Raw genomic sequence first — 15,895 nt, 5'->3', positions numbered from 1 at the left:
CAGGGAAGAAGATGACCTGAGCATACAGGGCTCACAGGTACTGTGACACCACAAAGAAAAACAACAACATCATACATTTGACTTCTATCTTAAGCGCACGGATGTGCAATGAAATCAATAAAGCAAAAGGGATAAGGAAAACAAAGTATTCAGAAATACATGGGCATGGATCAACGAGTTAATAAATTGGCCTAGCAATGTTGGACAAAGGTTCCTTGCAAGGTATGCCCACTAAACTCAAATTGTCAGTCATATTCTATATTACCCCATGTATTATCCCATTACCCTATCCCTAAACTAATATCATCCCTTCCTCTATTACTGATTTATCTTGGGCCTTCCTTCTTCTGTTACAGAGATGCAAAATGGCACTGACAGGATTAAATCAAGCACTTGGTTTTAAGTAAGTTGCAGGGAGGCAGGGTGCAGGGAGAATAAACACTGTCTACTTGATGGAACCACAGCAGTAGCCTTTCTGGTCAGTAGTATGCTTACACAGATGGCTTTCTTAGATGAAAAATGAGTCACAGCAGACTTTATTACTTCCTGTACAACAGAATGATAAAGACAACAGTAGTATGCTATTATTAAACATAGTAACTAATTATCAAGGGCATAGCAAAGCTCTGGAAGTATTCTGAATTCTAAACATCCTGTGTATTTCCCCAGGCAGTTGGTTAAGGACTTTCCTGTACTAATGATTCGCAGCCCATGACCCATAAGCAGAGGACAAGTAAATCCCAAGTGCACAAGCATCATGCCAGCTCTGAGGAGAGCTGCTGCAGACACCTTTGTGTCATGGTTCTCAGGGTCTGGAGCACTGCAGACACAGCTCAGGTCAATCAGGATAAAGACATCCCAGGGGACACCTAATCAAGTTGGCCTCAAAAGCTGGAAACAAAGCCCATGCTGGCAGAGGTGGCTGGGAGGAGCAGGGGAAAGAAGAAAAGACAAGGAATGTTACTAGTGATTTTGAGGGAATTTAGCCAGAAGCACTAAGCCTGCAGTACAACCAAATCAGATAGACTGTTGGTTCTGAAACCAGCATGGCAAGGACACATACTTGATTGGGAAGGAAAAAATAAATAATAATCATAAACATCAAGATTTCTTTCATTGTCTCTCTTATCCTCCCTATGGCACTATATCCATGTCCTGCCTTAGTCGAGGAAAATGCATTCTCTCTGTTTGCACTCTAATTCTACAGTACCTGGCAAAAGGGTAACATAAATAATAAAAAGCAATAAAATGTCAATCACAACTACAGGCTTGTAACCCACTCCTTAACCACAAACTGGACATTTGATGTGGAACCTGCTTGATACAGAAGGGCATGACAGCAAATAAAAATCTGCATCTATCTACAGTAAAGATGCACCTCCACTTTATTTCGAGTACAGTCCTTCCAGGATACTCAGACAGACTAATCAGATGAATGTATCTGTACACTGTTCTGTACGATAGATTGTCTGAATTTCTTACCTAAAATTTGCATGAAACATGGTGGCTGGTTTGTCTGAGGTCAAACAGGGGATGTGACCTGAGAATCTTGTTTGCATTTCTTGATCAAAGACACAAATCTTTGAAGCTCTACTGAAAAACACGTTCACTGTAGTAGTCACTCATCTGGATTAGTAAATTTGGTTAAGTGAAAAGGGAACTTCAGCTCTGTGAGTAGAAGGACTCTTATTTTCCATGAAAAATTCGGTGTTGCACCTTAAAATGCACATACCAGCAGTTAGCAAAATGCAGGTCGACTGCTTAAAATAATATGCATACACGTTAACATTTAGTTTATTTAATATTTAAATAAACAACACTTAAAAACTGAATCTATGAATCAGGTATATGTTGATGTAAAAAATTAGGACATATGCTTTTGCTCTAATTCTAGCTTTTGCTGTATTCCTTAGAAATCACCAAGAAGTCTATCAGAAGTCCTGGAACAGTATTTGTGGCAATAATCAACTTAATTTTCCAATACAAAAAAGGGAATGTTGGTATCAACATTCAAATAAAGGCCATTCTTATCCTACATTATTTAACAAGATTTAATCTATCAATTGTCAAATTAACCAATATAGTCATTAAAATGAAATACACCTTCTCTCCACGACAGATGCAAATCACATCAGGTCACATTAAAGTGGCTATTAAAAACATGCAGAAGAAAAATAACCCAATGATTGTAAAATCCGGTTTTGCTTCAAGGGTATTTATTATTGCAGATTAAAAAGGTCTAACAAACAAACAAACCCATCACCTGCACTGTTTAATGATTAGAATTACAACTTGTAAACCATATGCCTGGCTTCTTTAGAGTTGGTTTCACCAAGGTCACAGAAGCATCTAAACTGATGAGACAGTAAAGAAAACAAAAAGTTACCTCCCAAAAGAAAGGGTCTTTCTCAGTTGATCATCACCATCAACTCAACCCTGTTTGTCTGGTTTACTCTTAGAAGGAATTCCACACCCTCTGTCTAAACATGCTTTAAATCAGATTATTAATTTTATATATCTTTTTATTTGTCTAGGAAACGGTGAATGCTGCTTCTCATTCACCACAGGAACAGTTTTGTGTGTTTTTCCTCTTTAAATCAAGCAGCTTTCAGATGGAAATTGGAATTAAAGTAAAATGCACATAACCGCCATTTCACATTTTGCAAAGCAATGAAAGATTTTCATTACAATCTAGGATAGGTAGGATTATCCTGTCTCATCAAATTCAATCCAGTGCTGCTACAGGAAACATGTCATGAAATACTTCTCATACACTTTCTAGCATCCATTTTAAAATCACTCAGGCTTCTTCTTCCCCAGCTACAATATCCTGGAAGGCTCATTCCTCCAATTGATAGCATCACAGTTCTAATTTGCAGCTTGATTTTATTTGAATGGATCTTAAATCAAGATTGAAGATCAAGTTATTTCACATTAAACTTTATTTTTATTCCAACTATTCATGATCACTGTATGCCTTATAATATTTCTGTTCAGTCCTTGCCTGCAGCTTTGCCATGTTTCTGGTAAAGCTGTAAAAATCTATTTGAATACCGGTAACGGTTGGTTTAGTTCTTCTATTTTGCTGCCAAGATTCTTGTACATTAGAAAACAAAGCATTTCAGTTACTCCTTGCTGACCTTATCCAATATCCTAGCTGGGTTACATATGTTGTCCAACTATTGCTCCAGTCCACGTTAAATCATACCTCCCTCTGTTCCATACCCCAAACCCCCAGTTGTGTCTTTATTCTCTACTCAATAAAACAATCTTATATGCTACAGAGACATAAATAAGCTTATCTAACCTCATCTTGCATTTAAAAGTGAACTGATTTACTGGACATACGTGGTTGAATTCAGTAGCTGGGGATAATATTGATCGTTTCTCATCACCAAGCCCTTCCACACTTTATGAGTAGCACTTCTCATTATCTCATACCTCATTTTTATTCATACACTGAAACAGAAAATAAACCATTCTACTTTTTTTAAACCGAAGCATTGAACTGAAGTCAAATGACTACAATAAAATAATAATGATTAACAAAAAGAACATCTCTGACTTTCCAGTAGACCCCTATAAAAAGCTTCTTTAGCTTACTTCAGCTCCAAATGCTTAGCCGGTAATGTGGCCAGTTTTGCCTATCCCCCTTAAGCTTTCAGCAGCTCAGTTTAAAAAAAAATATTTACTTTGAATGATTTTAAACTAAACTGAGGAATTTATTAACAAAGTGCCACATTTTTCATTTTAATCAGGTCTACTTTTCAAGAGAAACATACGAATTCAGTGAAATACAAATCCTGTGCTTTTATCTTTCCAATCGGTTTTCTATGTTTCATTTAAATTTGTGACAGTGATACACAGAATACTTAAATGCTGCTAAGTACTTACTAACTGCTGAAAGGTATGTAGAGGACACTGTATGTTTCTAAAGTGGTTACCACGGAAGTCCCTGACAAGCAGACTTCAGAAACTGCATTATCTGCCAACACAACTGGAGACCTCCTCTCTCATCACAGTTGCTGCCTGCAGCCCTAGGTAACTACATCCTAAACACCCTTCCACTGAATCACCAAAGACCAAAGACAGGCTCTCTGTACTCAGGCACCTAATTTGGGGGTGAAATGTCTGTGATTGCATAGTCTCATCATTATGAATTCCAAGAAGAGCTGGTCATTTAGAAAGTGTGTCTGTGTACTGTACAAATCCTTACTACACAAATACATTCAATTAATGCACTTCTGAAGATGCAATTTCGAAGCCAGGGTCTCCTGCCACAGTTTAGTTTAGGATTTTGAGTCCAACTGTAATGCTTTTGCTTCAGTCATAACTCAGACAAAACTCCCAGCAAGAAAAGCTTAGGTGCAGTCATTTTAAACTAGTGAATCACTGGAAGTAGGGAGGAGAAAAAAAGAGAGGAAAGTGGGATGGCTTTTGATGGGAAGAAATAAATGATCTGTTGACAGGCAACAGGAGAGGAAGGCATTCTCCCTTGTATTACCTTCTGTGCACCTTCTTTGAAAGCTAATTCAACTAAAGGAGAGAGTGTAAACACTGTAGGGACAGTCCATCTTTACAAAATTTTCTGGTATTTATCAAACCATATCAGATTTATCCTAACCATTCAAAGCTTCCTGAGTTTGCCACAAACAGTACATCACAGAAGTGGTAACAGTACTCTCTAAGGACCCTTAAATTTGCGATAGTTTCCTTCACAAATCTAACCACTCACTGTACACTGGTACCTCTCTCTTCTGCTCCACTATACTTTCCTTCTGCCACAGGGAATTCTGAGCTATTCCACAGCATCTATAAGCTGTCAACCCATACCTGTATCTTTCACACTGTATAAAGCCAAATTCAAGAAGAACTTGTCAAAAAATATCAAAGGCAATTATTGTCTTTCCCGTATCATTTTATTTCTCTGCCTACACATCTGCTTGCACTTCAGGTCTGCAAGGAGCTGAGACATAGCCATAGCATTGACACAACATTACACGGGGCTGTCCTGTACTTGGTACAAAAGACTTGCCAGTGAAGCAAGAAGTTTGTTTTACATTTAAGGTACAGATTTGATTTGTACTTCATTTAAAGCACTGAAACACTGAAGGTTCACAGCTAGTAAGGGGCTTTTCTATGGAAGGAGAGGAAAGCAGAGAGAAGCTGAGACTGGCCACGGCGCACTTCCAGTCTGGGATGAGCTCAAGATATTGAGAACACAACCTTATAGAAGAAAAGATTTTTTAATCACTCTGAAGAGCTCCTTCCACATTCAGCTGTGTAAGCGATGTGTTGATGCCACATCAGAAATGCACCCCTGTAGGTATGTTAGGTACTGACTAGTACATTTAGTTGCTCCAAAACCCCGCAATAAATATAAGATACAGAGCATGTTCTGATGCTTGAATATGCTCCACTACTGTCCCTGTTATAATTTCCACTAGGAAATGTATCTTAAAGTCTGGAGAAATACACCCACGTTTGACTTGAAGACAGAAAGATACAGTCTCCCCCCACTGTGAGCTCTATTATCCCATCAGATTGTCTAGGCAAAGACTGACATTTTACCTCGCAGAAGTATTTTTGAAGCAGGATCCAAATACATCAACAGGGATGCAGGGAAAGGGAATAGGAACACAGAGACCATTACATGTCATTATTCCTTCCCTCTGTCCACAGCAAACTGCTTAGTACAAACCTAGTACTAGAAGTACAGAGTCTCAGCCAGGGCAGTAACACCCAGCACAGTTATTAGCCTGTTGCAAACTCCGAGATGCCTCTACAGGCAGGTCTCCAATTTTGACTTCTTCCTCCAAATACCCTTACCAAGGTGATCAAAATACAAAGAATCTAAACCACCAAAGTACAGCAGCTACATTTCACTGTATGCAGAAACAGCAGATGCTGAACAAAACAAATGAAGACTTTACCTGCATACTGATATGTGAAAAGAGTCTGGCTTTAAAAAGTCAGGAAAAAAAGGAGCTGGGTCACAATAAGCAGTTACAGCCCACGATTAATCCCTACTCTGTTCTCTAATGGTGTTCTCCTGCTGCTGAGCTTAAAAGGAGGAAAGACTTTTCAGCCCTCAAAAGAAGGCTTTCTCTTGAAGGCTGCATTTTTATCAGAAGGAAATCTGGCAACATCAACTCACTCATGGTATATTGCCAGTTCTTTACTCGATGGCTTATTATCAAACAAATGCAAAGTAAATTCTTAGTTGTTTCAATTGGATTAACAGTTGCTTCAAGACAATATACATTATCACAGCAGCTGCTGCAGAATTTGGACAAAACAGCCTCAACACCTGTAAATTTGCAGGCTGAAGGAGGTGATCCTGCCCCTCTGCTCTCTTGAGACCTCACCTGGAGTATTGTGTGCAGTTCTGGTGTCCTCAGCATACGAAGGACATGGAACTGTTGGAACAAGTCCAGAGGAGGCCACGAGGATGATCAGGGGACTGGAGCACCTCCTGTATGAAGACAGGCTGAGGAAGTTGGGGCTGTTCAGCCTGGAGAAGAGAAGGCTGCGTGGAGACCTCAGAGCAGCCTTCCAGGATCTGAAGGGGGCCTATAGGGATGCTGGGGAGGGACTCTTCATTAGGGACTGTAGTGACAGGACAAGGGGTAACGGGTTCAAACAAACAGGGGAAGTCTGATGTAAGGAAGAAGTTCACACACCCTGTGAGGATGGTGAGGCACTGGCGCAGGCTGCCCAAAGAAGTGGTAAATGCTCCATCCCTGGCAGTGTTCAAAGCCAGGTTGGATGGGGCTTGGAGCAACCTGCTCTAGTGGAAGATGTCCCTGCCCATGGCAGGGGGTTGGAACTGGATGAGCTTTAAGGTCCTTTCCAACCTAAACCATTCTGTGAGTACTATAAATACATTCCAGCTTCCACTGTAGTTCTATGTTTTAAGCTCCTTTATGATTTTCTGTTCTTCACCTGATGAAACTCCCATCAAAGCTTGGTCAAGGATGGAATAAACACAGGTTTTCCTATTTTAACTTTGAACAAAATCATTTGGAAACAGTAAAAAAAATCCAGCCAAACAAAACAACAACATTAACACCCAGGCACTCATTCCTAGTAACTGAAAGTCTCACTTTTGGATTAGTAAAATACAGTTTCCATGTGTGTGCATTTATCTAATCACACTCACTTCTTCACAGCTGCAAAAAATGACAGCAGAACTAATTTGCTGATGTGTCAAGGAGATTTTTCTGTTTCTGTCCTATTCTCTTTCCTACCCTCTGCTGATGTTACCTTTATTTTCCTCTCTTAAAATGCTTTCCCGTATCTAACTTTGTAAAAAGCTTCTGCCTTTTTCTCAGTTTCCATTCCTCCTTTTCCTCTCCCCTGACATTCCATTTTTCTCGCTTAACTCATTTTACCACATAGGGCACTGTTTCTGTTTCTCATGATACCTCCACATCTATCTGACTTAAGGAGCTTTTATTATTTTTTTAATCAAAGACCGTCACAGCTTCTTAAATGAAGGAATCGCAACAGCACATCAGAACACAAACTAACCCACACTGGTCCCGAGACTCACTAGATTTCAGCTGAGCTTCCTGCACAGTCAGCTCATCAAACCTTCCTCCAACCCCTCTTTGCTGGGCTCTACCGAGCACTCAAAGCAAACAGCAGAATTGAAACAGAAAAAGAGCTTCAAATGCATACTGGTGACAGTGAAAACAGCAAGAGCCCAAAAGAATATTACAGTCAGGAATTACAGGACAGAAGAATAAAAGGAGAAGGCATCATGTATGAGAAATACTTCAATTTGCAGAGCTTTCCCTGGCCAGCTGTGGTTAAAGCTGCCGGAACTTGAGTCCCTTCATTCCTCCCCAACCCCATAATGATATTTCTCTGCCTCTAATGGTCTTCTTTGGAAAAAATACATCTTAAGTTCAATTTCCTCCTAGTAGTAGTGAATGCAACCTTTATTATCTTGTATTATTTCTGGGTGCAGCTATAAAACCAAATCTTGCATTTCACATGGTTTTGACCAAATAGTAATTCAGTAAGGTAAAATAACCATCTGTGCTCCAGACGCTGCACTTGAATTTTCCTCTTGGACTCCACATGCGTCTTGGTTTATATCAAAACTCCAAATAACACAACACTTCCATGATTAAGTTAATGAATACAGGCAAGTTCAGATTTGGCAACTAGCTTATTCTTCAGTTCACTGACAAGCTGCAAAAGCTTTTAACTTTTCTACCTGAACAATGGAAATCATTTTCTCTTTCTTTTCTATTTAGAGGCTTGCAGAGCATTCACCTATCTGCATGAACACAAACAGACTAAATCTAATCTTCGTGCATCCTTGAGGTTTTATAACAAAAAAGGTTTTGTAAGTACTCTTTGTAGTGCTGTAAGAGAAGCAAGCGGAAACACCATGAGGGTAATATGGTAAGTAAAGATACGGTAGCCCTAGATCATGTAACCCAATTCCTTGTGCCTTTTTAAGGCCACAGTTGTGTCAAAGAAGTAAAGCTTACGGTTGCCTTGGCGAATCAGCCTCTGCAATTTGGAGATTAAGGAGAATGATCCTGAGCAGTCCACATCCTCCTTGTAAAGCAAAAGAACGCACTCGCCAAACTGCTTGCTCCAGGTCTATGAAAGCATGTCAGAAGCATTCCTCCTCTCCAGCCCATCAGCAAACCTTCCTGCTTTGAAATGAGCAACAGACTGCATCTTTTCATTTTGCTTCTGAAATGAGAGCTGCCTGCCTGCTCTTTGACAAGATGCATAATAAAACCACTTGCAGAGGCTGCCAAGCTGCTTCTTTAAATACTTACAAATTGTAGCATCAGGATTTTGGGAACCTTTTCCTTGGTTAATGGCCAAGGGTTGTGTTCCTGTTGTTGGCCCAAGTCATGTTTTGGCTAGCTAATGGGCTTCCCCACAACACAATCATGCTTACACATTCCACAGGGCATTTGGGCTGAACTTGAATTTGAGCAGCATGAGCTGTGAGGATGTGGGTTCTGCAGCTTCATTGGAAATCATTCTGATGAGCAGTCCACAGGCACTGGGCCTTGTGTTTCAGGAACAATGTTATCTTAAAGTCTCCAAAAAGAAGAGATGGATGTATAAATCCTGCTTACACTTTAAAAGACCTATCATCTGAGTCTTCAACCACCAGTACCGCATGAAAGCTGCCTCTTCTGTGTGAAGAGGCTTAATCACAAAATAACTCAATAACACAATTTCCTCCTCCAGATAAAGCTGTTGCTTAAAACACCTTTTTTGTGTGTGTGTGTTCCTTGCACTGGAAATGAAGTTAATTTGGTACATTTCCATTTTCCCAACTTTTCCCTTATCTTCTCCATCACGGGCTGACAGAGCAGAGCAATGACTTCTGTCAGAGATTAACACCACATTGCATTTTCTAATACTCCTGGAAGTAACTCAAATACTATTGCCATATAGATTCTACCCTTTCCCCTCCTCGGGCCATAACCAGTGAAAGGGAGAAGTAGATCTTGTCCAGCAACATAACATTAAACTGAAATTGGATGCAAGACTAAAATACCACCAGCATCATTTTTGTTATATGGTGCGCTGTTTTTTTGCATATTCTACTGTCAGGCAGTTGAGCTTCAGCAAGTGAGAAAACAGCTCGTAACCTGCAAACTGTCATTTCGATCCAAAGCAAAAGAAAGACAAACCACCTCTAATAAAAGTTTGATCACTTAATTTCTATACACTAGCTCCCAAAGCTACATAACAAGTAGCAAAATACTGCAAAGGAAAATAGAGTAGCGCTTCTTTTAGGGAATGAGAACTTGGTCAAATTGCATTTTCTATGCTACCAGATAAATTAGGGCCTGACTCGGGTCCTAATAAACATACACAGTGACTCTCAATGATCGCAAAACTTGCTGAATCGCAGTGATATTATATTGATCTTACAGCACAAGTAGGATTTAGCTGTTTCTTCAGGTTAGAAAGGAGCAATGCGCAACTCCAGGAGGTAACACAAAGAGCACACATTACTTGAAAAGAAGCAGGGCTGTATAACTGAATTTGTTACTTTGGGTTTTGTTTGGTTGTCGTGTCCATTTCTCCCCCCCCCCGCCAAACCTCATCCGCATTTCAATAGATATGCTGTTTTCTGGAAACTGCTTCCTTGGTGAAAACAGAAAGAATCATATCAAGAACTGCACAGAGATTTGTCTTGGTTTTGTTTGAAACCAGCACATAAGAACAGCACCACACAAGCCCAGAGTCCTGAAACCCTTCGCTTTACAGAAGACTCTCTTCAATGGGACTTCCTAGCCATTATACAGACACTAACTCAGCAGAACATGAACATTTGTACAGGCTGAACATACTTTTAGGCCATAAATTTAATGGCATATGCAATATTCCATTGGTTTACAAGTCCAAACGCCCCCTTCTTGTGTACATACAGAAATGGTAGGCACAATCATACTAATACTACCACAACAGGAGTGAAAAGGTGGTTAAAGTACGTTTTTCCACTCTTTATCACAAGATAAAAACCCAGGAGAATCCAACATGACTATCAAAAGTCAAGCTCAAAACCAAAATAACATCCAAAAGAGATTTGCTTTACTGTAATCACTTAAACTGGGGAACATTTTGCCATTTCTTTCGTGGACACTTGCAGTCTCATCTGTGTAGTGCATAAACTAACTTGGGGAAAATCAAATCAATCCATGAAGTGATTAAACACAGAGATACCACCTGTGAGATAGGAAATCTTTAAGCCATATTATCTGTGGGAGATAAACAAGTATATCAAAGAAGCATCACTGTGCATACTTATGCTTTCAAAGGTATTCTGTACCAGCCTAGCTGAGACGAGACTGGCTGAATGAGCCTCTGGTCTGACCTAGTGTGACTGTCTGTCATGTTTGTCCATAGAAAAGTGCCACTGAGCTCAGCATCTCTTACAAATCTATGACATTTCTGGAACATTATGATATTACTTTCATTTGGCATGAGTAAGAAATCCACATAACCCAAACCACCTACACAACTCACCTGGAAGCACAATCTTGACAAGCCCTCTGACATACTGTTCAAGAATGGAACCGTTTCATGAAAGCTCCCACTGAATAATTACATGACTAAGGCATACAGGAAGCTTCCAGTCCAAAATCCTAAACTGCAATGCAATTTAGCCTGAGCTGTTAATAACAGGACCATCCCAGCCCTACATATCATTTTAACCTGATGAACTTCTATTTTATTAAGACAACGAGGCTCTTTCAATGAATTTACATCGGTAGAAAAAGAAGAAAAATAAAAGGTATAACTTGGTCCAGGCAGCCCTGGGCACCCTCAACACATCAGAAGTTGGACTGAGGTAAGCACAGCATATTTTATAGTTGTCAGAGATGTCTTCAGCAGGACACATAAAACAAGGCATTGCTTGAAAGCTTAAGTGGTGTGGCCAAGTAGGAGTAGCCTGTTCAATGCCAAGACTGAAATGTTTCAGATCTACCTGCCAAACTTTCATAGATCCTTCTGAAACCTTAAAACCTCTCCAAAAGAAATGAGGTCCTAAAATGAGCCATGCTTTTCTTGGAAAACTGTTCAGTCTAACAAGAATGCTTTAAATGAGTCAAACTTCATATTTAAAGTCCCATCTGGTATTAAAAAATTATTTCTTTAAGAAATATTAATATTTAGGGGTAAAAAGTAAAGTAGTCATAGAAAAACTCAATGTGTTTGTATGTATTTAAATGATAATAACTGAGGGGAATCAATATTGTCATGTCCCAAAATGATTAAAAATGTTGGCCTCAGAAAACAAGCATGGAACATGACACGGAAGGATGCACTTTAGCAAGAAAGTGTACAAGTTACAGATGTACAAGCACTACTACATTGCTACAAATACATTTTGTAAACCTAATTATAGGTGCATCATCGTGGAACAAAAAGGCAATAGCCACACCACACCTATTAAACATTTCGACAGCCTGATAGCCATTAAAGCCCGGAAATGTACTAGGAAAAGGAAAGGGAAACTGCTACAGCTGCAGAAATGTCTGCAAAAATACGCACCTCTATGGGTCTTAAAAAGAAAAGATAATAGGAAAAACACTGGACTTGTAAATAAGTTCACAGCATTTAGTGTGAAGTGTCCCTGCCCATGGCAGGGGGGCTGGAACTTGATGATCTTACAGTCCTTCCAACCCTAAAAATTCTATGATTTAATTACAGATCTGAAGCAGTCTAAGTCTACAGAAGCCTCTTAAAGCACATGAAGGTTGCTTAGCAGAAAAGCCAAAATAGGATTTTAATAAACAGAATAATCTGGATTTCAAAGGGCACTGGATTTAACCTTCTGCTTCTCGGCACAAGCACAGATTTGGTATAATTTTAGATAATGGCTTTGGTCTCAAAGCTTCAGAAAATGAGCCTTGTTTGAGGCATAACAAGACAAATGGCTGCTTTAACTTCCAAGTAATGTTTAAAAGGTTTCAATAATGGACGCATTTAGCTAAAGCAAGAAATAGATGAAACTGCAATGACAAAAATATCACCTCCCTTTGTGCCGTGCCATTTCCAATGCACTTCAGACTCTACAGAGAGAGACTGCCAGCACATCTATTACACCATCATATGAACATGCATATTTATCATGAAAGTACAAAACCTCAATATATGTTTTAACAATGACAGAAAATATACAGAATAAAAAATAATATTGAATTGTTATTCTTTATTCTTCAGTTATAGTGCAATCTGATTTTAAAAGGAAAATTTACACATGATATTCCATTTCCAGTTGTTGTGAGATTTCATCCAGTTTTAATAATTTAATTCTAAGAAATGGGAGAAATCATCAGTATTTTCTTAATCTAAAAGACTAAAAGACTACAAGTACCTAACTGATGAGCCAATAAGGCAAAACCAACATTGCAGAAAGTAAGTAAAGCTGAATAATCTATGATGCATGCTTACTTATTCTCTCCCAAAAGCACCTCTTAGCCCATCACTTGCACATCCCACTCTTAAGTCTATTACTCAATTACCTTCCAACACAAGGGAAGAAATGGTACTTTTGCCTTTACATCTACTAACTATGGCAAGCCACACCTAAGAGATAAAATGGATTTATTTGCTTCATATATATGAGATTTATTTAAATAAGGTTCTCCAACACAATAACAATAATCCTTCTTAAGCAAAGACGGAAACACTTGTCATGTAATCCTTGCTCAACTGAAAACACCAGAGGAATTGGCTTGAAGATATCCCTTCCAGTAAAGCCCTCTGGCTTCAGAAATCTGTATGTCATGTTTCCTGCAGTGGCATATCTCCGCTATGGCTTTCACCACATGAATGAGACAGAAAACCTTCTGAGTCTAGCAGCAACTCCTGGCATGAATCTGGGGTGATGAAGGAGTCAGGCCTGTCCTCCTTTTGTGATGATGATTCACAACTTATAGACAGTGCTTTACAGAACCATAATTAGTTTCACACACAGAGTTTAATACTCCCCCTTCTTACTCAGTGCTACCCTAGGCTGTCTTTGACACAAACACTTGTAAATGAGTATGTTTTATAACTCAATAACCAGCGTTCACAAGCTTTACTGTGCAAAAGCAACACCTCTTAACCAGTGGTGTGCTATCTTCAGATAGAGTCATGTATTCATTTCTGTCAATATGGGTAGCATTTATTTGAAACAAAAAGGTCACTCTGGCACTCTGCTGTAATCATCATACTTAACAGAACTATAAAGCATGTTTATAAAATCCAGAGAAACTTACTTCAGCTTCACAAACACAAAGGAAGAAAAATAATCACTTTAATTCCTGGTATAGATTAAATCATGGCAATCAAAATATCAAAGGAACCTCCAGCTCCTTCCACATCACCTGCCATCCATCTGGCAGATGAATCTACAGCAGTCAAGTCAAACTTAAGTGATAGAAAAGTTGGTCTCACTTTCCTCTGTGCATCACATGTGAAGGCAGACAGGGGTGCAGAGGCTGAACACTTAGCACTTGTTGCTTGCTTCACTTTCCTTCATATTAACTCCAAGTATCTGATAGCTCCACGCTTCTGCTGGCCATAATGAATCTTCTCTTCCTTTTTAAATGAATGGCCCTCCTCTGGACTTGCTCCAATAGGTCCATGTCCTTCTTGTATTAGCTTAGTTTATCCCCTTCTATATCCTACTCCATTTTTCCCCCTCTCCCTTTTCCATCTCCCCTGTCTCTTGGATAATCCTTAAACCACATTCTTTCTTAGGACTCACCTACCCACCAACATGCAGTTTATAGAAGTGTTAATACCAACATCCATGGCAAACCGAGCAGTGTGTTTTGTGATTTCACCATTTACTTACAGGTCATAAATTTCCAGTCAGTAATGAACAGCATTAATCTAAAGCTTTTTAGTTTATTTCCACTTCCCAAGCTGTAACCAAAGATCCTTGAGCTGTCCTTCCAAGTTGGACAGCCATCACACACTTTTCCTTCTAATTCAATGAGGCAGAACATGGGGAAAAAGTACCTATGGAACACTCAGAGAGGGACTCAAACCCAGTCCTACACACTCCCCCAGCCCTCCCCTCACTGTTGGAAATCTTTTGTTTTACATGATTGATCCTGAGTCCATCATTGGGGATTTTAGGCAAATCTCAGCCTCACACGTTGAATTAGCAGCAGACATACTGCAGACCTTTAAAGTCCACTAGCTCACGAGGATCAAACACTTCCTGCTCCTGCAAGCACAGCCTGCTGCAAAGGTAAGCTGGCACACTGAGGCAAACTTTGATTTTGCAGAAACCTGTGGTCCAAGACGTGAGGTAAAGAACCGAGCTCAGCAGATAAGCCCACAGAGGCAGGCAGCTGAAGTGTTAAATACCACACAAGTCATAATTAAGGCAGCATTTTGAGCCCTAACACCAAAGAAATGCAAGTGTATCTTTATGTTGCTCACTGGAAACACAGTGGCTACACTGGGAATAAGTTAATGCATGCAGCATTTGTCTGAAAACCTGTTAAGGAGGGCACTCCACTAGTGAAGCAAAAGTAGCTGGGGTGTAATTCAGTGCTTCAGTGGGTGAGGAACAGACTGATATCTCCATCTGCAGCTAAGAAGGTCAAGTCATACAAGGAAAAAAGTCAGAGGGACTCTCTGTAGAAAGTCTGTGGGTGCCAGTTGTATGGGAATCATGGGAGGTTAATCCTTACTGCTCTGTACCTCATGCAGTAAAAGAGGGCACAGAGTTTTCAGGAAGTTTTACCCTAGTTTCCAGTTGCTCATAATCTCCAGCAAGGTTTGGGCAGGACTCAGGCAGAACCATACCTCCCACCTTTACTTTAAGCCATCAGTACAGTGCCGAGCACAGCACGTCTGAGTTGGTAAGGTGCTTCACAACTGAAGCCTCAAAGAAACCAGCGGAATCAGAATCACTTAATGACCACCGAGGGCACTAATGGGTTGGATCCTACAATGCTCTAACACACAAACTCATCAGAGATTTGATTTACCTTGACCTTGTAGTACTCCTTGACTTCAGGCTGAATGGAATCAAAATCACCACTGATGTAGTCAGGCAAGAAGCTGAAAGGAAAGCAATGAGCAGTGAAATGAAAAAGTAATCCATCTTTCTACATTTACTATTTATCTTTTCAAGAGCATTAATCTCTGAAGGGAATAGGAGTTAGTTAAAAGTGTGTTAAAACAACAGCTGATATGAGGTGATATAAAATAAGGTAACAGATGAACTGTAAAACTGGTAAACCAGTGCCCCTTCTTTGCTGAGGGATCAACACATTGCCTTGATGCCTATACATCTCCTGGGTAAGGCAAGACTTGTATGTGCATGGTTCTGGAAAGACAACTCTCAAGTATCTTTCAAATGTATCATTTAGTCAGCAAAGTATCT

General features: G+C 39.7%; 1 protein-coding gene across 7 annotated transcripts in view; it reads right to left on the bottom strand.

The window, feature by feature from the left end:
* TPK1 (thiamin pyrophosphokinase 1) overlaps positions 1–15,895 on the bottom strand; it is a 284,460-nt gene that overhangs the window by 130,433 nt on the left and 138,132 nt on the right. For 6 of the 7 annotated variants that reach the window (XR_009966076.1, XM_062625397.1, XM_062625401.1 and 3 more), the window contains one exon: positions 15,498–15,570. The exons of the other annotated variant lie outside the window; for it this stretch is intronic. Coding sequence is in view for 5 of the 6 variants with exons in the window: in XM_062625397.1 (XP_062481381.1) it covers positions 15,498–15,570 (73 nt within the window). In the remaining variant the exon portion in view is untranslated. The remainder of the gene's footprint in view (positions 1–15,497; positions 15,571–15,895) is intronic. 7 annotated transcript variants of the gene reach the window in all.

Source organism: Pezoporus occidentalis, unplaced genomic scaffold, assembly GCF_034315485.1.
Source record: "Pezoporus occidentalis ecotype Australia unplaced genomic scaffold, CSIRO_AGI_Poc_V1 ctg28, whole genome shotgun sequence".
In the NCBI taxonomy this organism is placed as follows: Eukaryota; Metazoa; Chordata; class Aves; order Psittaciformes; family Psittacidae; genus Pezoporus; species Pezoporus occidentalis.
This window is presented reverse-complemented; position numbering and strand designations above follow the sequence as displayed.